Source organism: Trichechus manatus, unplaced genomic scaffold (genome assembly GCF_000243295.1).
Source record: "Trichechus manatus latirostris isolate Lorelei unplaced genomic scaffold, TriManLat1.0 scaffold00022, whole genome shotgun sequence".
NCBI classification, from domain to species: Eukaryota; Metazoa; Chordata; class Mammalia; order Sirenia; family Trichechidae; genus Trichechus; species Trichechus manatus.
Genome location: NW_004443958.1, coordinates 24,095,921 through 24,120,099, shown reverse-complemented (window position 1 = coordinate 24,120,099; position 24,179 = coordinate 24,095,921). Strand labels below are relative to the sequence as shown.

Sequence of the window (24,179 nt, the reverse complement as noted above, 5' to 3'; positions counted from 1 at the left end):
AGGTCCAGTTGGCTGATTGTGCCCTTTAGGTCTTCTGTATCTTTGCTGAGTTTCTTCTTAGTTGTTCTGTCCTTTACTGAGAGTGGTGTGTTGAAGTATTTTTGGTTTTTAATAGATAGATTCAGCATTTGCACATGTGGAGGGGGCCCTGAGGAGTCACGTCCTTGGGCCATGGTCTCAGAGCTTACCATTTGCAAAGCCAGTATGTGAATCCAAGTGTCTTAGCCATCTAGTACTGCTATAACAGAAATACCACAAGCTGATGGCTTTAACAAAGAGAAATGTATTCTTTCACAGTGTGGGAGGCTAGAAGTCCAAATTCAGAGCACCAGCTCTAAGGGAAGGTTTTCTCTCTGTCTGTTGGTTCGGGAGGAAGGTACTTGTCATCAATCTTCCGCTGGTCTAGAAGCGTCTCTGCACAGAAACCTCAGGTCCAAAAGACATGCTCTGCTCCCGGCACTGCTTTCTTGGTGGTATGAGGTGCCCCATCTCTCTGCTTGCTTCTCTCTTTATACCTCAAAAGAGATTGGCTCAAGATGCAACCCAATCTTGTAGATTGAGTCCCACCTCATCCGCATAACTGCTGCTAGTCTTATCAACATCATAGAGGTAGGATTTACAACATGTAGGAAAATCACATAGATGACAAAATGGTGGATAATCACACAATACTTGGAATCATGTCCTAGCCAATTCAACAGATGTTTTGGGGGGACACAGTTCAATCCATGACAGCAGGTCAACCTGTACCAATGAACGCTCGCTCATTTCATTCAGCAAGTGATCTCTCAAGTCTAAATATCACACATAGTGACTGTTAAGTACTTTTTTATTGTGGTAAAATACACATGGGTTAGAATTTATTATTTGAACAATTTTAAAGTGTATAATTCAGTGGCATTAAGTGCATGCATGATGTTCTGCAACCATTACCACTATCTAGTTCGAGAACTTTCTCATCACCCTGTACCCGATAAGCAGTAATTCCCCATTCCCTTCTCTTCCAGTTCTTGGCAACCTCAAACTTAGGAAACATATGTGCATCTGATTGAATAGGAGAATATTAATTATACTTTTTAAAATCAGAGCCTTCTTCAAGGCAGACTGTAAAAATAAGACATTCATCAGAAAGGTGTTTGTGGTTTTCTGATGATCTGACAACTAAATTGCTTGTTCAGTATGAGTTGTGTAATGTTCTCAATTAGATTAAATATTAAGACTCCAATTTGCCAACTGCTAACAAAATTGCTGAATGTTGCACACAGTTTGGAGAATTGCTCTTAATGAAGAACAAATGGAAATGAACCGCTAGAAAATGAAAGTGCCAAAGCTATAAACGTTTTAATAGCTGGACTCAGCATTTTCAAACGCAAAGTGTTAAGTATTTTGTGCGCTGGAATGATGTATTGGTCCCTTCATTAAAGAAGCTAATGTCTGTGAAGTTGTTAATAGACACAGTTGTGAAATGGCTTATCCATTTCATGTGAGGGCTTCGTTTACAACACTGAAAAGCAAAGGCAGAGGGGCGACTGTTCAGAGGATGGAAATTGAGGTTCTGGTGCCCCCTTACTTCCTCTTTCTGTGCCCCCGTACTTCCTCTTTCTGTGCCTTGGTCCCATCAGCTCAGAGAAAAGGGGAGGCAGCGTTTGTGTAGTGTTGGGTAATGGTATGGTGGCCCGTATTGTCACTCTACTTGCCGCACCCTCTGATCTGTCTCCTTAGATCTCAGCCCGAGGGTCATCTCTCCCTTGACACCTGCAGACTGGGTTGCATGCCCCCCTTCTGCCTTTCTGTAATACAAATACCTATTCTTTATTTTTTGTCAGACTCTCTTCTAAGCATCTTGTATACATTATCTGGAAGTAATTGGAAGTAATTATCTTGGAAGTAATTGCTATTATTATTCCTATTTTATAGGCCAGGCAACAAATGCAAATACTACTATGAGGTATGTATGTACTACCTAGAAGGTGATCACAGTATTCAATAGACTACTAGCAAATAATATTGTTGTTGTCGCCATTGAGTTGGCTTCAGCTCGTGACGACTTCATGTATAAACAGAACTAAACGTTGCCCGGTTCTGTGCCATTTTCACGATCGCTGATATGCTCAAGTCCATTGTTGCAGCCACTGTGTTATTTGAGTGCCTTCCAACCTAAAGGGCTCATCTTCTACCACTATATCAGACAATATTCTGTTGTGATCATAGGGTTTTCACTGGCTAATTTTCAGAAGTAGACCACAAAGTCTTTCTTCCTAGTTTGTCTTAGTCTGGAAGCTCCACTGAAAGCGTTCCACCGTGGGTAGTAACCCTGCTGGTATTTGAAATACCAGTAGCATAGCTTTCAGCATCATAGCAACACACAAGCCGCCACAGTATAACAAACTAACAGGCGGGTGGTGGAGCAAATAATAAGCAGTCAACAGATGCAGACCAGTATTAAAAACAAGTTGAATGCTTTGCTCCAATGAAGAAATGTTGAAATGCAAGATGAATGTTACCACTTTGGTGGCCGTATATACAACAACTCAATCTTGAACTCTAATGAAAATGTAGCTACTAGACTGCACAGTGATATTTGATTGCAAGCTGGTAATATACATGATCAAAATTTTACTTAAAAATTGCTCAGTTTATTTTTGTTGCTTTAATTTTGATAAATATTTTTGTAAGACACTCTTAATTCCTGCGACTATCTGAGTGATCTTCCAATCTGTGTCTTTATCCATAAAATAGGGCTAATAACGATAACTACTTTACAGAGTTGGTATAAAAGCCCCAGGTAGACTACAGTTCACTATGCATATGCTTGTATTTTAGTTCCTACAGTTATTAAAATTGTTCCAGTAGAAGTTAGACAGACTTTGAGCTGGTTTCCTGTAGAACTAAACTTTCTGATATAATAATATCCATGCATTGAGCTCACATGCAGGTTTAATAATCTCTCAAAACAGCCCAATTGCTTTTTGTAGAGGCCAACAGGGAGCTAGTTGGGGCATGGGTGGTAGAATTCTTGCCTCCCATGCAGGAGACCCGGGTTCAGTTCCCAGCCACTGCACCTCATGTGCAGCCACCACCCTTCTGTCAGTGGGAGCTTGCATGTTGCTATGATGCTGAACAGGTTTCTGTGGATCTTCCAAACTAAGGCAGACTGGGAAGAAAGGCCTGGTGATCTACTTCTGAAAATCAGCCAATGAAAATAGTCCAATCCACAGCTGATCATGGGGATGATAAGGACTGGGCAGTGTTTTGTTCCATTGTGGTGGGGTCACCATGGGTTGACAACAAGAACAACATCCAGGAGCCAGCGTTATCCCTGAGCTGCTTCTTTAGGGAGGCAGGACTAGGTGATGGTTAGGAGCATGGGCTCTGGGACCAGGGAGGCTGTTATGGATTGAATAGTGTCGCCCAAAAATGTGTATCAACTCAGCTAGGCCATGATTCTCAGTATCGTGTGATTGTCCACCATTTTATGGTCTGGTGTGATGATCCTGTGTGTTGTAAATCCTAACCTCTATGATGTTAATGAGGCAGGATTAGAGGTAGTTATGTTAATGAGGCAGGACATAATCTACAGGATTAGATTGTATCTTGAGTCAGTCTTTTTTGAAATATAAAAGAGAGACTCAAGCAGAGAGGAGAGGGATCTCGGTAGCACCAAGCAAGAAGTACCAGGAACAGAGCATGCCCTTTGGACCTGAGGTCCCTGTGCTGAGAAGCTCCTAGACCGGAGAAGATTGATGACAAGGACCTTGCCCCAGAGTCGACAGAGAGAGAAAGCCTTCCCCTGGAGTTGGCACCTTGAATTCGGACTTGTAGCCTTTTAGACTGTGAGCGAATACATTTCTGTTTGTTAAAGCCATCCATTTGTGGTATTTCTGTTACAGCAGCACTAGATAACTAAGACAGAATTCTCATTCAAGACATAGCTGTTCCGCATGCTAGTTGTCTGACTCTGAGACTGTCACCCCTGCTAGCCTACTGCACACTTGGGCACAGACTCTGGGTGTTCTGCACATCCCAGATCAGGAGGTTTATAGGGAGCCACATGAGTGTGTGTTTGCTGTCAGAGCACAGAATCTGATCTCAATGGACCAGCATGGGCCGTAGAAGGTACCACCAAATGTATGGGAGGGATAGACAAGGACCAAACTCACATGGCCGACTCAGGAACTCACAATAGGAGAGTAATTATAGATTCCAACTCTATGCCTGCCCCAGTGCCCATTCAAGGAATTTAGTACCTCTCATAATTAAAACCACAAAAGCGTAGCATTTCACACCTTTCAGAAGCTGCAATGAAGATCTGCAGCTTCCCATGCAGAAACGGTGACAGTGGTTGCAGCGCCCGAAGGTGCTGAGATTGCCAGCTCACTTATCCCACAGATACACCGGAGTTTATGATCTGGGCTGTGCCCCTTGGGGAGGAGAGTAGTAGTGGCTTGGCCCTTCACATGCGGCATAATTAATCCGGATTATCTGATGGCCATTTCATCTGACTCCAGCTGTTCTCATCACCCCTGCTCTCACTGCCAGCCCTCTGTTGAGGAACTGCCCTTCAGGTCAGGCGCTTGGATTCTGGTGAACTCAGAACAGTGCCCTGTGGGTAAAGAGCTGGGCTTGGCAGCCAGGCGGAGCTATTTTGGAATTCTGGACTTGACTCTTTTTAACTGGGGTGCCAAGGGCCATTGTCTTAACCTCTCTGGGTTGATTCCACTTTTGCCAGTTTACATCATGTTCCAGCCTCCCTGGGGGTTTAAAGACGAGATGAGAAAACTGGTGAGGAGCTGGGGTCATAGCAGAGGGGCCCCGTGCAGGCCCCCTTTCCCCTCTCTTCGTGGGGGACACGCTAGCTCACGCTGTGTACATTCCCTGTGCATCTTTGGGTGCCTGGGAATGGGTTCTCGCATGATACTCCTGGCCCTCCATGTCCTGACTCCAGCCTCTCTGTCCCCCTCATCCCTTGCTTCTCTCTCCTGGACTCATTTACTTTAGCAGCACACAGCTGACTGCATTTTCTGGTACTTTGTTTTAATATGGTCCTGGGGTGGTCCAACCAGGTTACTCTGAACTACTAACTGAAAGGTTGGAGGTTCAAACCCACCCTGGAGCATCATGGAAGAAAGTCCTGGTGATCCGCCTCCCTAAAGATTGTTGTTATTGTTGTGTGCCGTCAAGTCGACTCTGACTCGTAGCTACCCAACAGGACAGAGTAAAACTGCCCATAGGGTTTCCGAGGAGCAGCTGGTGGATTCAAACTGCCAACCTTTTGGTTAGCAGCCTGAGCTTTAGCCAAGAAAACCCTATGGAGCAGTTCTACTCTGTAACACATGGGGTCACCATGAGTTGGAATTGATTCAGCAGCAATGGGTTTGGCTTGGTTTAGTTTGGTTTTTGCTCTTTTAATAACTCAGTGCCTTTGCTAATGACAGTTCATCCCTTCTCTGCCTGACTCACCTTCAGGATTCAACTCTAGCATAACCTCTCCCAAGAAGCCTTTCCTACCCCAGCCCTTCAGATGGTTGATCGTGCCCCATCACATACTCATAACCTCTTAATATTTATTATAACACCACATTGCACTGTAATTAAGCATTTGTGTTTCTGGTTCCCCAAACTTGGGCATCCTCCAGGTGGGATCAGTGTTTATTAATCTCTGGATCTCAGGTTCTTAGCCATGACGGGCACCCAGGGAGTACCCAACAAAGGGGATCAGGATCATGATGATAAACGGGATCGAACTGACCTCATGGAGTTACTGAAGAGTATAAAGGGACTCAATGGGACTCCCAGTCATGATACCTAATATGAAAATATCATTCTCTAAAGGCAAACAGATCAATAGTAATGACTTACGTTCCTGCAAAGTGCGTCATAGGCCTAAAGGAAATTTACAAGATAAAACCCGTTGCCATCAAGTCGATTCCAGCTCATAGTGACCCTATAGGACAGAGTAGAACTGCCCCATAGGGTTTCCAGGGAGCAGCTAGTGGATCTGAACTGCCAACCTTTTGGTTAGCAGCTGACTTTTATCCACTGAGCCACCAGGGCTCCATTTACAAGATAGTTATGAATTATTCAGAGTCAATATATCAACTTCTCTAGTTACTAATGAGTTGTTATTTTTTAAAGTTCTAAATAGGTCAAAATCCCTTGATAATGTAAGAGTCGACCAATTTATTAAAGAAGACATCATAACTTAAGTACATTGGTGAATTCACACGGAACGCCTACTGATAAAAATCATTAGGAAGACAAACGGCTTGCGTGTTTGTGGGGCTTTGTGGGGGCGGAGAACTCTCTCACTCTTGTCTCTGAGGCCACCTCAGTCCCTGTGCAGAGCCTCGACCCTCTGGTCCCAGGTCTTTCCTGTAATTCCAAGTCCTATGGAACTCAGTTGCTTTTCCCCACAAAATGCGAGTTAAAAAAGAAATCACCTTGCAGTGATTTGTAATGAGCTGGGTGAAAAGGCATCTTTGAAAAACCTTGTAAAAACTGCTGTGTGAAACATAGATTGTAAACCGAGAGGAAGGAAAACTCCTCTGTCTAGCAGGCTGCGTGCCTGCGGCTCAGGGAGGTGAAGGGCACTGTCCCAGGTGACACTGGCAGAGTCTGCGGCAAAACCAGAGCTCAAAGTTGGAGTTTGGGTTTGGGTTCAGGTCTTAAACGCCAACTGTTTGCCCTACAGCCCAAGTGCCCAACCCTCTATTTCACTCCCTTTCAGCTATGCAAATATTTGCCCATTTACACTGGACTAAATTTAGCCACAGAAGGGGAGAGAGACCTAGCTTTGGCTGTGCACCGAGTGTGGGATGGGCCCTGAGCCAGGAAGCTAGCATTCGTGAGCCCATGTGCAGCCCGATGTCCCACCTGCCCTGCGTGGTTACTCTATCATTATCTAGGGTTTCCATTGAAAGGGGGTTGCTAAATCATTCCTTCTTTGTGCTGGGGAGACCGAGCACGGTTTCTCAGTCCACTTCCTGCAATGCTAATAGAAGTGCATTGGGTCTCCCAAGCCGACACCCGCGAGGCGCCCTAGGCCCGGAGGGGAGGCTGATGGGCTTTTCCACGGTACAGCACTCATTTTCAACAGTGTGTGCTGTTGAGTAATTCATGGAGAAAGAAGTTGTTTTGTTCTGTTTTGCTTTGTTTTGTTCATCGTAATCTCTAGGTGTATATGTTTTCTTCCCAGATTTCTGTTTGCATTGGTATTTTGACTTCGTGTTCTATCAGTAATCGTACTGAATCAACCTGGTGAAAATTCCCCAGAGTCTTCCTTATGCCTCTCTTGAAAAAGTCATACGATATTAGTGCCTAGTTTTAAAAGTCAAAGTTAATAACAGACTTCATGGGCTCCTTGCCTTCTTTGGTGTATCCTCGGGCACTTTCCAAATGAGGCATTGTTACTGGGAAAAGGCAGGTGTGAGTAGGTAACGTGTGCGGTGCTCAGAGCTAGGCCAGATGCGGCTTGGAGCAGACAAACTAGAGACTCACACCTGCTGGCTTTGAGGCCTCTGTTAATCCCATTTCTGCTTTCATTTCTGCTTAGTCACAGCTAATGGAGACACCCCAACTCTCAGATTAATGCCTCAGTCAAAGCAAACAACCCTTTGTGGAAACAGCTCTTCTCCACCAGGCATTTCTTTGAGAGGCCTGTGTGGCATACTGAGAACATTTTAACACCTGTATTTTCAGAATCATTGCCTCTGCTGGCAAGCAGGGTGACCTTGTCCAAGTCATTAAATTCTTTGAGCCTCAGTCTTTTGATCTGTGGAATGGGAATAGGAGTTCCTACCACTTAGTGTAGATATGGACCAGGAAGAACTCCTGGAGATGTTAAGTGAGAAAAGCAAGGAACAGAGAAATGTCTGAGGTATGTCCTAGCTGATGTGTGTGTGTTTTCAAGATAAACATTCATTAAATGAACAAACAAGTCCATAAGAATATATGTATATGAAAGTATTCTAGAAGAATCCATAAGAAATTATTGAATTCTGGGGACTGGGGCACTTTATAGTGTGTTCCCTTTCATGAGGTTGTGATTGGTGATTTTTACCGTATCTGTCTATATTCTAGGCGCCCAGTGGCAAAGTGGTTAAGAGCTTAGGCTGCTAACCAAAAGGTCAGCAGCTTGCATCCACAAGCAGCTCCTTGAAAACCCTATGGGGGCAGGTCTCCTCTATCCTATCGGGTCGCTGTGGATTGGAGTCGACTTGATGGCACACAACAACAACAGCGTCTGTATTTTGTTTGGAAAATCTGCCATACATGGTGCCTGTTGAAGATCAAATGAGATAAAGTATAATGCGAATATCTGTAGATATTCACAAAAGCCACCAAGAGCGTGGAATCCCACGGACGCCCCAAATGGAGTTTCTTTCATGCAGCTGGCTACCAGCCAGATAGGGCAGGCAGCGCGGAACTGTAACGATCCAGGACTTGCTCCCGGCACAGCCGAGTGAGCCAGAGTCGGAACTGGCAGGTCTCGAGGCCGCGAGTTTGCTAGCATGCTATTCAGCAACCGACCGACCAAACCAAAGGCAAAAACTAAACTAGTTGCCACTGAGTTGACTCCAGCTTGTGGTAACCCATGTATGTCAGAGTAGAGCAGTGAGCCATAGGATTTTCAGTGGTTGATTTTTGGAAGCAGATCTCCAAGCCTTTCTTCCGAGGTGCCTCTGGGTGGATTCGAACCACCAGTGCCTAACTGTTTGCATCACCCAGGGACTCGGCACACACTACTCAATACCTCCCTTTTCCCACTGCCTGAGAGCCAATTTCCATGAGATTCCTTTCTCTGTTCTCAGGAAAAAAAAAAAAAAAGTCTCTCAATATTCACCCAGAAAGTCCTTCTCTCTTGGGTTTGCAAGAAAGTCAGACTGTCCTCTTCTTCATCATGTCTGGATCTCCAAGCCGCTGTGGACTGAGGAGTCTTTTCCTCACGGAAGGCCACATTCATGTAATTCTGCTGATTTAGTACACCCTACATCTACACATAAAATATGCAAAACATTCTAGTCTGCGTTCACAACCTCTTCCGAAGTGCACTTTCAGCAACGATTGACCTCACAGTGTCTTCCTATTTTACGACAATATAGGTTTCTCTTTCGCAGCACGCCTGCCTCTCACCTGTCTGCTGCAAGGGTCTTTCTGAATTCCTACCTGTCTGTCCAAAGGAACCCACTTCTGTCTGTCTCATGACCTTTTCTCCTTCTAGAGCACCCTGCAGAAGAAAGGGGCTTGTAAGTGGGTGCCATCCAAGTCTCACAAACGTGGCAGGCCATCACCATCATCAGCTTCAACCATTATCTTCATCACTGTCTGCATAGCCGTCATCATTATCATTACTATGATTGCTGCGTTGTTAATTTAGTGTAAGCATGACAAGACAGCGGTGGGCCGACTTCACATTTCTCCCGTGCAGAGGGATAGAGAAGATCCTCTGCCTGCACACTTTTCCTGGGGATGTCACTCCCGTCCCTGTGTTTCTAAGGACCAGACCCGAATCCCTGAGCTGCAGCGCGTTCGGTGATGGTCGGTGCAGCTGTGGAGGGAGGTGCCCTGTGCAGCCGCCAGGCGCGACGTCCTCAGGCAGGTTTGTGTCCCGCCCACAGGGGAGCTTCTACGTGCCCTCGGAGAACTGCATGCAGCATGCCCACAAGTGGCACCGGGGCCTGTGCCGCCTGCTGCTGCACGCGTACCATGGACTCCGCACCTACTTCCTGGTCATCATGCGGGACGTCCCAGAGCTGCCGCGCACGGAGCTGGGTAAGGGGCAGGGGCAGGGAGATCCATCCCAGCAGCCCACCCTCCTCTTTGGGATGAGGGATCCAGAAAACTCAGCACGCTTTTATGAACGTCACAGTAAGGGACTCCGTGGTTCGGGTGGGTTTTCCCGTACTCTGCATCATTCCAGGAAACCCTGGTGGCGTAGTGGTCAAGAGCTACGGCTGCTACCCAAAGGTCAGCAGTTCGAATCTACCAGGCGCTGCTTGGGAACCCTATGGGGCAGTTCTCCTCTGTCCTGTAGGGTCGCTGTGAGTCGGAATCGACTCGACGGCAGCGGGTGTGGTTTTTGGTTGGCATCATTCCATCAAGCAAGACCCTCGTATGTGAAAATGCAGGGAGCAAAGACGTGAGCGATCACGAGGGGAGAAATAAATTAGATGATCCATACCAAAAGTAAAAGACATGAGCGCTTCAAGGCGCATTCATTCATTCACTCATTCATTCACTCACTGAATAGGATGTTGGACCCACTGCATTCCTGGTGTTTGGGGTACCTGATCGTGCTTTCTAGGGGGAAGTGTAGTTCATGCTGTTGTTAGTTGCTGTCAAGTCGGCTCTGACTCATGGCGACCTTGTACGAGAAAACAAACGTCGTCTGTTCTGTGCCAGCGTAGTTTATATCCTCTCCTTATTTAGGCTGTAATGAGGAGATTCCAGCTTACAAGAGGATCAAACAATTTTAAGAAAGGAAGAAAGGATTAGAGAGAAAGAGAACACACACACACACATACATAGTAATCTAATGATTCAAAAAGGAGCCCCGGTGGCGCAGTGGTAAAGCACTCACTGCTAACTGAAAGGTCAGCGGTCTGAACTCAGCAGCCACTCCAAGGGAGAAAGATGTGGCAGTCCGCTTCCATAAAGATTACAGTCTTGGAAACCTTATGGAGCAGTTCTACTCTGTCCTATTGAGTCACTGTGAATTGGAATCAGCTTGATGGCAATGGGTTTGATAATTATAAAAACCTCTTGTGTATCCACCGTGTTTTGACTTCTGGAGGTGAATTGTTTTTGCACATGGATTTTCCAAAAATTAAACATCGTGGAGATCATTGGTCCCAGATCCTTCTTGCTTGACAAGTGATCAGACCAAAGCTCAGAGAGGTGAAGTGACTTGCTCAGGGTCACCCAGCAGTGGCAGAATCGTGACAGGCGTGCAGAGACCCTGACTCCTGGGGCAGGTCCTTTATGTCATGTCACACTCATGCTGGTCTGCTCAGAGCCTTCTAATGAGCCTGCTTCTCAAGTCATGCCTTGGCTAAGTGTAAATGACGGACCACAGCATCACAGAACCAGGGAAGAGCTCAAATACACCTGTGGATGTTAAATCCCAAATGCCGAGAGGCTGCTGGGTCCCACTAATAAGGTGGAGCAGTGTGGGCCCACTGTTGGTGGCATGGGAGGCCCCGATGCTTTAGGATGAGAGGCAGGAGAGCTGGGGAGCAGGCTCGGCACGGCCACTCCCTTCCCTGGGCTTTCCATTCTTCATTTTGGAGATGGGACCCCAGCTCATGGCCATATAAGTCACAGAGACCTATGCCACCGTGCGTGCGTGACTGTTTTTACGCAAATAACACACAAATTCTACATTTGTTTGCCTCCTCCTCGAGGTATTTTCATAAGAGCTGTATGCGAATTTTTGCGTGTTACTGTAAAAAAAAAAATCACACAGTGTGCAAAAATACCTGGCCGGGGTGGGCACGGTTGGCAAAGAAGCGTCGAAGGAACATGCACATTATTTGTGTAAAAATGCAGTATGCATGCCTGGACTCACGAAAGCACAATGCATGTAGAAGCACTTTGGACCACACATAGTGTGCGAACGTGAGGATCTACTGTTCGTAAGAAATCATCCACGAGACAGTGTTGCACTGTATCTAGTGCTAAGCCACAAGGCTCCAAACCAGGATTTAAAAAAAACTCAGTTGCCGTCCAGTTGATTCCAACTCATGGTGACCCCATGTGTGTCAGGAGATCTGTGCTCCATGGGGTTTTCAACAGCTGATTTTTTGGAAGCAGAAAAGGCCTTTTCTCCCAGGGCATCTTTGGATTGATGCGAACCCCCAACTCTTTGGTTAACAGCCGAGCAGGCTAACCATTTGCTCTCCCCGGGGACTCGAAATCAGGATCACCCTCTCTATGACCATGACCCATGCGGGCAGTTAGAATGGGTATAAAAAGAGTCCTCAGGAGGTGCGCTTATCTCTGGGACTGTAATGCCACCGGGAAACCTCTGCTTTTTCATCAGCAACTGCTGCATTCCTGTGTGTGTCCCTTTAATTGTATGGTTTTTTTTGTTTGTTTGTTTTTTCCTTCCTAGAGGCCCTTGCTGTTGAAGAAACACTCTCTCAGCTGTGCTCAGAGCTGCAGGTAATTAGAGAATTTGACCTCTCAGGTCTGGACGGCCGTAGCTTTGCAGGATAAGCATAACTGCATGCTCGATATAGCAGGCAGAGATGAAAAGGCAGGACTTGTAACCTCACACTGGGCATCCATCCGAAAAGTACTCGGATCCTGTTACTCAAAATCATTAAGTGTCTGTTAGACCCCTATTGTGTGACTGACTCTGTACTAGATACTATGGAAAAACTAAGCAGGTTAACAGTCTCTGTTTCTCTGGAGTTCAGAATACATTTATTGATTTGGCCATTACCTGTCCATTTAACAAACATGCATTGACTAATAACTATCAGCTTCTCACTGTGGGTGACAGAGACCTCGCACCTGTGCTCAGATGGCCCTGTGCAGGGCTGGGAGGTTGTCCGCTAGGATGATGATGAGAACAACAGTGTGCACTTACCAAAAATCCATCCAGCATTTATGAAGAATCTGGGTTTAATGCATATTTGGCAAATGTATGTTACTGTTATTTACCATCTGTGGGACACTTTCACATCCCGTTGGGTTGTATGCCTTGGGTGAGGGTTGTTATCCTTATATTGTGTTGTTATTATTGTGTGCTGTTGAGTCAATTCTGACTCATGACTACCCTCTATGACAGAGTAGAATTGCCCCATAGGGTTTCCCAGGCTGTAATCTTTATGGTGTTGGCGAAGAATATGGAATATAGCATGGACTACCAGAAGAACGAACAAATCTGTCTGGGAAGAAGTACAGCCAGAATGCTCCTTAGAAGTGAGGATGGTGAGACTTAACTCAAGTACTTTGGACATGTTATCAGGATGGATCAGTCCCTCGAGAAGGACATCAGGCTTGGTAAAGTAGAGGGTCAGTGAAAAAGAGGAAGACCCTCAACGAGATGGATTGACACAGTGGCTGCAGTAACGGGCTCAAGCATAGCAACCATTGTGAAGATGGTGCAGGACCAGTCCGTGTTTCATTCTGTTGTATATAGGGTCGCTGTGAGTTGGGACCAACTTGATGGCATCTAACGACAAAAGTAGTCTTTATTGAAACAGATGTCCAGGTCTTTCTCCCATGGAACTTTTGGGTGGGTTTGAACCACCAACCTTTTCGGTTAGCAGCTGAACGCTTAACCATTATGCCACCAGAGCTCCTTTCCTTATATTAACAAGAGGCGAATGTAGATGGAAGGAGGTGTGGTGACTGAGGATTGGAGACACAGCGATAAGAGTAGAAGCAGGACTCAAAAGCCTACCATCTCACTGCAAACCCACATCTCTGTCCTTTAATCCAGTGTTTCGCAAGCCTGCCTGAACGTTGGAATCACCCTTGGAACTTTAAAGAAGTGCGTTTGCCTGGGCTCCACCCAAAGTGGTTGAAACAGCATATCTGGAAGTGGAACTTGGGTATTGATATTTTCATCAGAAGCTCCCCCAATGTGTATAACGTGCAGCCATGACTGAGAACCCTGCTTTAGAGCACTAAGGTGCACCTGACTCAAGCCGTGGTGTTTTCAGTCACCTCATGTGCGTGTGAAAGCTGGACAATGAATAAGGAGACTGAAGAAGAATGGATGCCTTTGAATCGTGGTGTTGTTGAAGAATGTTGAGTATACCGTGGACTGCCAGAAGAACAAACAAATCTGTCTTGGAAGAAGTACGGCCAGAATACTCCTTAGAAGCGAGGATGGCGAAACCTCATCTCACATACTTTGGACGTGTTATCAGGAAGGACCAGTCCCTGGAGAAGGACATCATGCTTGGTAAAGTAGAGGGTCAGAGAAAAAGAGGAAGACTCTCAGCAAGATGAATTGACACAGTGGCTGTCACAATGGGCTCAAGCATATCAACAATTGTGAGGATGGTGCAGGACCAAGCAGTGTTTCGTTCTGTTGTACATGGAGTGGTGGCTTAGTTACCTAGTGCTGCTATAACAGATATACCAAAAGTGGATGGCTTTAACAAAGAGAAATTTATTCTCTCATAGTCCAGTAGGCTATAAGTCCAAATTTAGGGTGTCAGCTCCAGGGGAACGCTTTCCCCGTCAGCTCTGGAGGAAGGTCCTTGTCATCAATCTTCCCTTGATCTGGGAGCTTCTCTGCACAGGAACCTCAGGTCCAAAGCACGCGCTCTGCTCCCGGCACTGCTTTCTTGGTGGGATGAGGTTCCCCTGTGTCTCTGCCTGATTTTCTTTTATATCTCAAAAGAGATTGACTCAAGATATCTAATCTTGTAAATTGAGTCCTGCATCATTAACATAACTGCCTCTAATCGTGCCTCATTAACATCATAGTTGTAGGATTTACAGCACATACGAAAATCACATCAAATGACAAAATGGTGGATAGTCACACAATATGGGGAATCATGGCCTAGCCAAGTTGACATATTTTTTGTGGACACAATTCAATCCATGACAGGTGGCTATGAGTTGGAATTAATTGACTTGACAGCACCTAAAACAACAACAAATAAAATTAGCAAAATTCAGTGTCACTTTTTGTGATTTCAGCATCTTACGTGTACTTACCAGGGTAATGAGGAGCCTGGTGGCACAATAGTTAAGCGCTCTGCTACTAACCAAAGGTTGGCAGTTTGAACCCACCAGTGGCTTCGTGGAAGAAAGGCCTAGTGATCTGCTCCCGTAAAGATTACAGCCTGGGAAACACTATGGGGCAGTTCTGCTCTGTCACACGGAGTCCCGATGAGTAGGAATCAACTCGATGGCACCCAACAACAACTACAAGCAGAGTAGCGGGCCAGTGGGAGGCTGAGCCACTAACCCTGCCTGTGGGGAACCAGAGCGCTCGGATACCCACAGAGGAGACTGCATTGGCACCCCACTGAGGGAATATTGAGGCCTGGCCTCCTGTACTAGGGACCTCCATGGGGCTAGGGGCCCAGGGGTCCCAAGGGCAAGGCCTATGCCTGTGAAACTGTGAGTGGCAGCAGGGCAGGGGGTGGTCAGCGGATGACCGAGGTGCCAGGGCAGGGAGCCAGGCTGATCATGAAGGGGCCTGCACTTCTGGCATACCATGGAGCCTGGACTAATCCCCCAGGTCACAGGGCGCCATGGAGAATATTGAAGAGGTGGGTGACAGGCTTTCTGGGGCAGTGAGGGGAAGGAGGTGGGGAGGGAGTTCCTCCTCAGGGCAGGAAGCGAGAGTTAACTGCAGTTACAGCAAGTTAAGGACCCTCAGGGCCATGTCCTGTGCACTGAGCATGTGATATGTGTCCCAGCAGCCTGGGAGGGGGCACCCCCCCCATTCATTTTATGGTAAGTGGACACAAAGGAGTGGTGTCTTCCTTAGTCCCGGGACCAGTAAGGGGTGGCCCATGACCTGGATCCAAGCCTGTCTGAGCCCCAGCCGCACAATACTGTCCATACCATCACATCTGCCTCCTGCAGTGGCCTGGATGAGAGATTCAGAGGTTAGAACGTAGGCTGCCAGTGAGCCCATCACATGGCATTTCATGAGAGGCAGATGGCCCTCCTCCTTTGGGCCATGCCTCCAGCTGCAGGGAGACTTCTGGGTTTGGAAGGACTGTGATACCGCAGGCTTTGCTTTGTACGAAAGCAACCAGATCAGCAGAAGATTGCAGGGGTGTGGTTTGGTAACGGAGGAGAAGAAGAGGTGGTGGGGGCATCAGCTGACTTGGTGTTTTGCAAAAGAGCTGGTCCTGGTGGTTGGAGTGGAAGAACCACCCTGTAGAACCCCAGAAGCTGCCCGCTGACCTGTTGGAGACAGAACATCACCATCTCAAGGACAACCTCAAACAGAAGGGACATGCCATTGCAGGCTCCTTGTGGGAGATTGAAAACTGTTGCAGGTTCTTGTAGACACTTTGAAAACAGAGCCCTATAGCGATAGAATGGTTTATGTACCCTTGCTCCAAGTGATTCTGATAAACACCTGCTGTGTGCCAGCTATTTGGCTATTTGTCAGGATACACAGATGGAGGACAGCACCCGAGATGGGGGGTCTGTGAGAAACACATTTGTCCACAGAAAAGGCAGAAGGTGCCTGTGTGGTCAGTGCTGGAACCAGGGGTGGGAGACAGATGAGGGGGCTGTGCCAGCACTGGGGCCTGCGGGGGTGAGCCTGACTCTGGCCGGGAGGATGAGGAAGGCCCTACAGTGAGGTTAGCCTGAAGGCAGGGGGAGACACGCAGAGAGGGAAGGGCACCCACGTAGAGGCAGCTGGCCGAGGCCGGGGTAAGACTGAAGCAACAGAGGTACTGGAGCCCAGTGTGGTGACAGAGCAGAGGGTGTGGAGCCCAGGTGTGGGGCAGGGCTGGAAGGTGAGCTGGAGTACAAGGTGAGAGGCCCTGTTGCTGTGTCCCCTGATTACTGATTAGGAAGGGGGTGGGGGCTCTACAGAGCGGATGTGAAAGTCCTAATGAAACTCAGCCATGGACTTTGTTCAACAGTGAGGCTCAGACACCACACTGAGTATCTACTGGAAGCAATGCCAACTTTCTTTAAAAATACAGCAACATAGAGTTTCCTGTAATGCAGAAGATTCTCCCCTGGGTGTCCCCAAGTTGTCTGATAGTCTCCTGGGAGATTCCACGTTGAGGGGATAGACTTGCCCAGACCTACACCGTCCTAACAGGAAGTACTGCAGAGAAACTCACTGATGGAACAGTAAATGAACAGCTGCTGATTGTGGGCAGCCTGAGGTTTTGCTGATGTTTTGCCGGTCCTCTTGCCAGAGCATCCTCATGCGGAAGGTGATCCAAGAGGAAGCTCTGGTCCAGTGAGGCCAAGTGGCTTTCCCACGGCCTCACAGCAGTGGGGCCACCTGCGAGTCCAAGGAGGCAATGCAAAGGCCCTCTCTTCCTCTTTCTGAAGTGCTAGGCTACTGTTGGGGCTCAACAGTCACCCTAAAGCTATTTCCAGAGTTCTGAGAAGGCTGACGGCACCTTTCATGTTCCTGCCACGTTAAATAGACAGGATTTCAGCCTCCAATGCTTCGCTCTGTGTGCTCAGTGCCTTGTCCACCCTGTCCCTAAAATGGGGGCTGGGGGGTAATAATAGCACTCAGCTACCTGATAGGGCTGTCTTAGTCATCTAGTGCTGCTATAACAGAAACACCACAAGTGGATGGCTTTAACAAAGAGAAGTTTATTCTCGCAGTCTAGGAAGCTAGAGGTCCGAATTCAGGGCGTTAGCTCCAGGGGAAGGCTTTCTCTCTTCGTCATCTCTGGAGGAAGGTCCTTCTCGTTAGCCTTCCCCTGCTCTAGGAGCTTCTCAGCACAGGGACCCCAGGTCCAACGGACGCGCTATTTTCCCAGCTCTTGTTTCTTGGTATGAGGCCCCCATGTCTCTCTGCTCGAACTCTTTTATATCCCAAAAGAGATTGGCTCAAGCCACAACCTAATCTTGTAGATTGAGTCCTGCCTCATTAACATAACTTCCGCTAATCCCACCTCATTGACATCACAGAGGTAGGATTTACAACACATAGGAAAATCACATCAGATGACAAAATGGTGGACAGTTACACAATACTGGGAATCATGGCCTTGCCAAGTTGACAGGTAATTTTGAGGGACACAATTCAATCCATGACAGGCTGGTATGAGGGTTAAATAAGTTCATGTCTGAAGTGCCCTCAGCTCAAGTTCCCCCCAGCTATCAGTGATCATTGTTAGATGCCCTACTGGGCATTCAGGGAAGCCGCCAGGGAGAGTGACACCGAGCTGAGACCTACAGAGGGTGAGTGTGTGCAGGGAGGGATTCCAAAGAATGACAACATGCACACAGGCGCGGGTGTGATCGCGCAGGGGTTTGGAGCCCTGGCCGCACATAGGAACCCCTGGGAATCGTTTATAAATTGTGGTGTCTGGGCAGCGCCCTCTGAGATGATGGGGCAGGCCTGGACAGCTGCTGTTTTACAGTTTCCCAGTGAGTCTGCTGTGCAGCCAGGATTGAAGACCTTAGAGAGCCTGGCTGATTCAGGGAAAGAAAAGCAGACTCGTCCTGACTCAGTACCTGCTCAGCTTGATGACCCAATGCAGACATCACCTCCTCTGGGAAGCCTTCCATGCTCTTTCCACAGCACTCAGTACATATCTCATTCACAGTCCTTGGTGGGTGTATTATAACCATCTAATGAATAGTTACAACTAGTCCATAGCCTCTTCCAGAACTCTATGTTATGTATCTTTGACTCCCCGAAGCTCGACACACCGCCCAGCACATAATGGGCACTCAGCGAACCAAGGGCAAGAAGGAAAGAGGCAGTGCACAGGAGAGTGGCTTGAGCCCAGCAGACCAGGGTGGCCAGAGAGGCAGCTGCTCGGTGCCAAGCGTTTTCCAGGGCGTTTCACCTGAGAGAGTGAGCCGAGATCACATCCTCATTAGCGTGAAGGGCCTGTCTTTGGTCTTTCTGGGCAAGCTCCTCCAAGCCCATCCTCATAATTGCACAGCCTAGGGATCCGGGAACATACAGAGTCCTCCTGTGGCTTAATTAGAAGCTTTCTGTACTTATCTGGAGCTGTGTCTGTTATCAACTGGGGAAAAATATAATTCTCCCAAAGGTACGTTTAATCAATAGATTTTCTTTTTTTTTGTTTCCTTCACACTGGCAGCTGAACCCAGAATGTGCGCTGAGCTTGCAGGTGCCACCTTGGTGGAGCAGAAATACTGTGGGGGACAGAATAAGATGCCCAGGAAGGGAGTCTGAGTTATTGAGGCATGGGCCACGTCTCATTCATGCAGAGGCACTTACTTATTCAACAACGAGTTATGAAATTCCCAGTCTCTACCAGGAGGTGTTGTGCTAGCTCTGGGGAATACTGAGAAGACTAAAGCTTGAAATGCAGACAAGAGAGAGACATAGGAAGTAAAACAGCACTGCATCATGAGAGGATCTCTGAGTGAGATCTGAGCAAGGTCAATGGGACTCCAAAGAGAGGAAGTAGTACACTTGGAGCATAATGTTGTTCTTGTTAGTTGCCATCTAGTCAGCTCTGATTCACAGCAACCTCGTGTACAACAGAACAAGATGTCACCCAATCTTGTGCCATTTTTATGATCATTGGCATGCTCAACTCCATTGTTGCTGCCCTGTGTATTCTGAGTGCCTTTCAACTAGGGGGTTCATCTTCCAGCACTATAGCAGACAATTTTCTGTTGTGATCCATACTGTTTTCATTGGCTGATTTTCAGAAGTAGATCTCCAGACCTTTCTTCCTAGTCAGTCTTAGTCTGGAAGCTCTGCTGAAACCTGTCCACCATGGCTGACCCTGCTGGTATTTGAAATACCCTTGACCTAGCTTCCAGAATCGTAGCAACACACAAGCCACCAGAGCATGACAAACTGACAGATGGGTGGTGGACTTGTCAAATGGTTGCTACTGTTGTTGGTAGGCGCCAGTGAGTTGGTTCCAACTCATAGTGACCCTGGGTACAACAGAACGAAGTACCACCCAGTCCTGCGCCATCCTCACAATTGTTGCTATGTTTGAGCTCATTGTTGCAGCCACTGTGTCAGTCCATCTTGTTGAGGCTCTTCCTCTTTTTCACTGACCCTCTACACTACCGAGCATGATGTGCTTCTGCAGGGACTGGTCCCTCCTGATAACATGTCCAAAGTATGTGATACAAAGTCTTGTCATCCATGCATCTAAGGAGCATTTTGGCTGTACTTCTTCCAAGACAGATTTGTTTGTTCTTCTGGAAGTCCATGGTATATTCAATATTCTTCACCAACACCATAATTCTTCTTCGGTCTTCCTTATTCATTGTCCAGCTTTCACATGCATTTGAGGCAATTGAAAATATCGTGGATTGGGTCAGGTGCACCTTGGCCCTCAAAGTGACATCTTCCCATTTGAACACTTCAAAGAGTTCTTTTGCAGCAGATTTGCCTGATGAAATACATCATTTGATTTCTTGACTGCTGCATCCATGGGCATTGATAGTGAATTCAAGTAAAATGAAATCCATGTCAACTTCAATATTTTCTGCATTTATCATGATGTTGCTCGTTGGTCCAGTTATGAGGATTTTTGTTTTCTTTATGTTGAGGTGTAATCCATACCGAAGGCTGTGGTCATTGATCTTCATCAGTAAGTGCTTCAAGTCCTCTTCACTTTCAGCATGCAAGGTTGTGTCATCTGCATATGACAGGTTAATGAGTCTCCCTCCAATCCTGATGCCATGTTCTTCACATAGTCCAGCTTCTCAGATTATTTGCTCAGCATACAGACTGAATAAGTATGGTGAAAGTATACAACTTTGATGTATAACTTTCATGATTTTAAACCACAAAGCATCCCCTTTGTCTGTCTGAATGACTGCCTCTTGATCTATGTACAGGTTCCTCATGAGCACAATTAAGTGTTCTGGAATTCCGATTCTTCACGATGTTATCCATAATTTGTTATGATCCACACAGTCGAATGCCTTTACATAGTCAGTAAAACACAGGTAAACATCTTTCTGGTATTCAGCCAAGATCCATCTGACATCAGCAATGATATACCTTGTTCCATGTTCTCTTCTGAATCCCGCTTGAACTTCTGGCAGCTCCATGTTGATGTACTGCTGCAACTGATTTTGAATTATCTTCAGCAAAATTTTACTTGTGTTTGATATTAATGATATTGTTTGATAATTGGCACATTCCGTTGGATCACCTTTCTTTGGAATGGGTACAGGTAGCTATCTTCCAAATTTCTTGGCATAGACAAGTGAGCACTTACAGCGTTGCATCCATTTGTTGAAACATCTTAATTGGTATTCCATAAATTCCTGGAACCCCATGTTTTTCACAAATGCCTTCAGTGCAGCTTGGACTTCTTCCTACAATACCACCTGTTCTTGATCTTATGATACCTTCTGAAATGGTTGAATGTTGACCAATTCTTTTTGGTACAGTGACTCTGTGTATTCCTTCCATCTTTTGTTGCTTCCTTTGTCGTTCAATATTTTCCCCATAGAATCCCTCAGTATTGCAACTCAAGGCTTGAATTCTTTCCTCAGTTCTTTCAGCTTGAGAAATGCTGAACGTGTTCTTCCCTTTTGGTTTTCTAGCTCCAGGTCTTTGCACATGTCATTATAATACTTTAGTTTGTCTTCTCGAGCCACGCTTTGAAATCTGCTATTCAGCTCTTTTACTTCATCATTTCTTCCATTCGCTTTAACTACTCTGTGTTCAAGAGCAAGTTTCAGAGTCTCTTCTGACATCCATTTTGGTCTTTTCTTTCTTTTCTGTCTTTTTATTGACCTCTTGATTTCTTCATGTATGATGTCCTTGATGTCATTCCACAACTTGTCTGGTCTTCAGTCATTAGTGTTTAATGCATCAAATCTGTGCCTGAGATGGTCTCTAAATTCAGGTGGAATATACTCGAGGTTGTATTTTGATTCTTGTGGACTTATTGTAATTTTCTTCAGCTTCAGCTTGAACTTGCATATGAGCAATTGATGTTTATTCTACAGTTGGCCCCTGGACTTGTTCTGACTGATGATATTGAGCTTCTCCATCTTCTCTTTCCACAGATGTCGTCAATTTGATTCCTGTGTATTCCATCTGTTGCCGTTTATGTTGTGGAAAAATAGTATTTGCTATGAAGATGTCCTTGATCTTCTAAATCCTATCATGCCATTTCCAGCATCATTTCTTTCAAGACCATATTTTCCAACTACTGATCCCTCCTCTTTGTTTCCAACTTTCGCATTCCAATCACCATTATTATCAATGCATCTTGATTGCATGTTTGATCAATTTCAGAGTGCGTAAGTTAGTAAAAATCTTCAATTTCTTCATCTTTGGCCTTAGTGGTTGATGAGTACATTTGAATAATAGTCGTGTTAACTGGTCTTCTTTGTAGGTATATGGGTATTATCCTATCACTGACAGTATTGTACTTCAGTATGGATCTTGAAATGTTCTTTTTGATGATGAATGTGACACCATTCCTCTTCAATTTTTCATTCCTGGCATAGTAGGCCAAATAGTAGATACTAATCAATGGAAACTATAATGGTTGCAAAGCACTGAGTTCAGAATCCAGTGGAAGATAAGGTGGGGTCTAGTGTAAGAACCTGCTGTACTCTTTCGAGTACAGTGTTGGTGGAGGATGTGAGTGGTTGGTTTCCAGCTAGAGGCAACAGGGAAGATGCCCTGAACTACGGTCCCTGGAGCTGGGCACTGAAACGTGGATGATTGAGATTGGTGGTGATAGGGTTAGAGAGTTTACAAAGAGAAATTGAAAAGGAGTCAGTGTAAACAAAGGCAGAGAGAAAAGATCAAAGGCACAAGATACGTGTGGAAATCCAGGAATAAGTTGTATCTAAAAGATACATATAGGTAAAACGAAATGGAAAAGTTAGATTAGTGCTACATAATGGGTGGGTGATTTTGTACACAAGACAAAGGGCTTTGGCATGTTATTTTGCAGACACTAAGAAACGACTTAAATATTTTATTGTTGTCATTCTTGTTTAAAGTCCCAGCTTAAGAGTGATATGTAACATGATCCCATAGGGCTCTGGGGCATAATATAATGTCACAGGTTTACCAAGAAAGGAGAGTGATTAATGAGAAACAGAGAAGTCAGCAAAGATTTCAGGAAGAAGGCTACCATAGGTTAATGGACTACAGGGCATTGACCTCCACTTTTTGCCTCTCCAGATGCTGAACAATCCAGAGAGAATAGCTGAGCAGATAAGTAAGGATCTCTCCTGGCTTGCCTCCCACCTGATGGCTCTTTGGACCCAATTCCTGGACACAGTGACTCTACACTCCCAAGTTACCACTTATCTCACCCAGGAACATCACACCTTGAGGGTAAGATGTCACCTGGCATAAATGCTCTAATCATGTGTCAGTGGTCTCTCAAGGAAGTTTTACGAGAGGCAGTTTATGAAGCAGAATAAGAATTGGTATCGACCTCTAGATCTGTGTGCTGGTCCTGGTTCCACCGTGAACTTGCCCTGTGACTTTGTTAACTTCATTAACCTACTGAGCCTCTGCTCTCATCTGTAAGACACTTTCCCAGACTATCTCAGGTGATAGCAGGATCTGTCACAAAGGGTATTACAAGTCCTTTGAAAAGACTTTTTTTAAAGTGTTATCAAATATAAGACACTGTTCTTATGTATTTCTTTTCCACCAGCTTGGGTGCATGTGAGTAGATATCAATGTCAGAAGTATTAAAGCATAATAAAAGATACTGGTCTTCTCATTTAGAGCAAGAGGATAAAATATCTGAGGATCAGAGCCACAGAGCGCCTGACAAACTTACCTACATGACTGGCTTTGCAAATTCAGTTTCGTCTGCATTTATGTATGGTCCCTGTGTGCAAGGGGAGTCCCTGGTGGTGCAAACGGTTAACATACTTGGCTGCTAACCAAAAGGCTGGCGGTTTGAGTCCACCCAGAGGTGCGTCAGAAGAATGGTCTGGCAGTCTACTTCCAAAAGATGAGCCACTGAAAACCCTATGGAGCACTGTTCTATTCTGACATGCATGGGTTGCCAGGAGTCAGAGCTGACTTAATGGCAACTGATTGTGTGTGTGTGTGCGTGTGTGTTCCTGCAAGGGGCTTATCTTCTAGTAGAATAAATACGAACTAAACATAAACATGATAGGAAGCTGTAAGACCTGACTCATTAGCATCCATTAAAGCGCTCCTATGACCCAGGTTTGGGCTCAGAGTGTGGATGAGAAAGTGAAGCTATAGAAGTTAGAAGACCCTGGTACAGAAACCCGGGCTTGTGGGCACACGTGTCCTCCTATTAGTACATGCCCTTACCTCCTTGAGCCTCAATTTTCTTTTAAAAAGCGGCGAGAATACCCCCCTAAAGGCTTACGCTGTCCTCATTGTCTTGTTCCCCAGGTCCGAAGGTTTTCCGAGGCCTTCTTTTACACGGAGCACCAGAAACTCGCAGTCCTGACCTTCCAGGAAAATCTGTACGTATCCGTTGTATTCCCACTTCACCCCTAGAAGTAGCTGCCTGAGACATTCTTGGTCAGTTACTTTTTTTAAAAAGTGTTTTTATTTTTGT

The 24,179-nt window shown here is 46.0% G+C and overlaps 1 protein-coding gene across 1 annotated transcript in view; it reads left to right on the top strand.

The window, feature by feature from the left end:
- FAM135B (family with sequence similarity 135 member B) overlaps positions 1 to 24,179 on the top strand; it is a 157,202-nt gene that overhangs the window by 105,823 nt on the left and 27,200 nt on the right. Inside the window, exons 7-10 of the mRNA XM_004373023.1 lie at positions 9,618 to 9,771; positions 12,113 to 12,162; positions 22,805 to 22,960; positions 24,011 to 24,084. Coding sequence (XP_004373080.1) covers positions 9,618 to 9,771; positions 12,113 to 12,162; positions 22,805 to 22,960; positions 24,011 to 24,084 — 434 coding nt within the window. The remainder of the gene's footprint in view (positions 1 to 9,617; positions 9,772 to 12,112; positions 12,163 to 22,804; positions 22,961 to 24,010; positions 24,085 to 24,179) is intronic.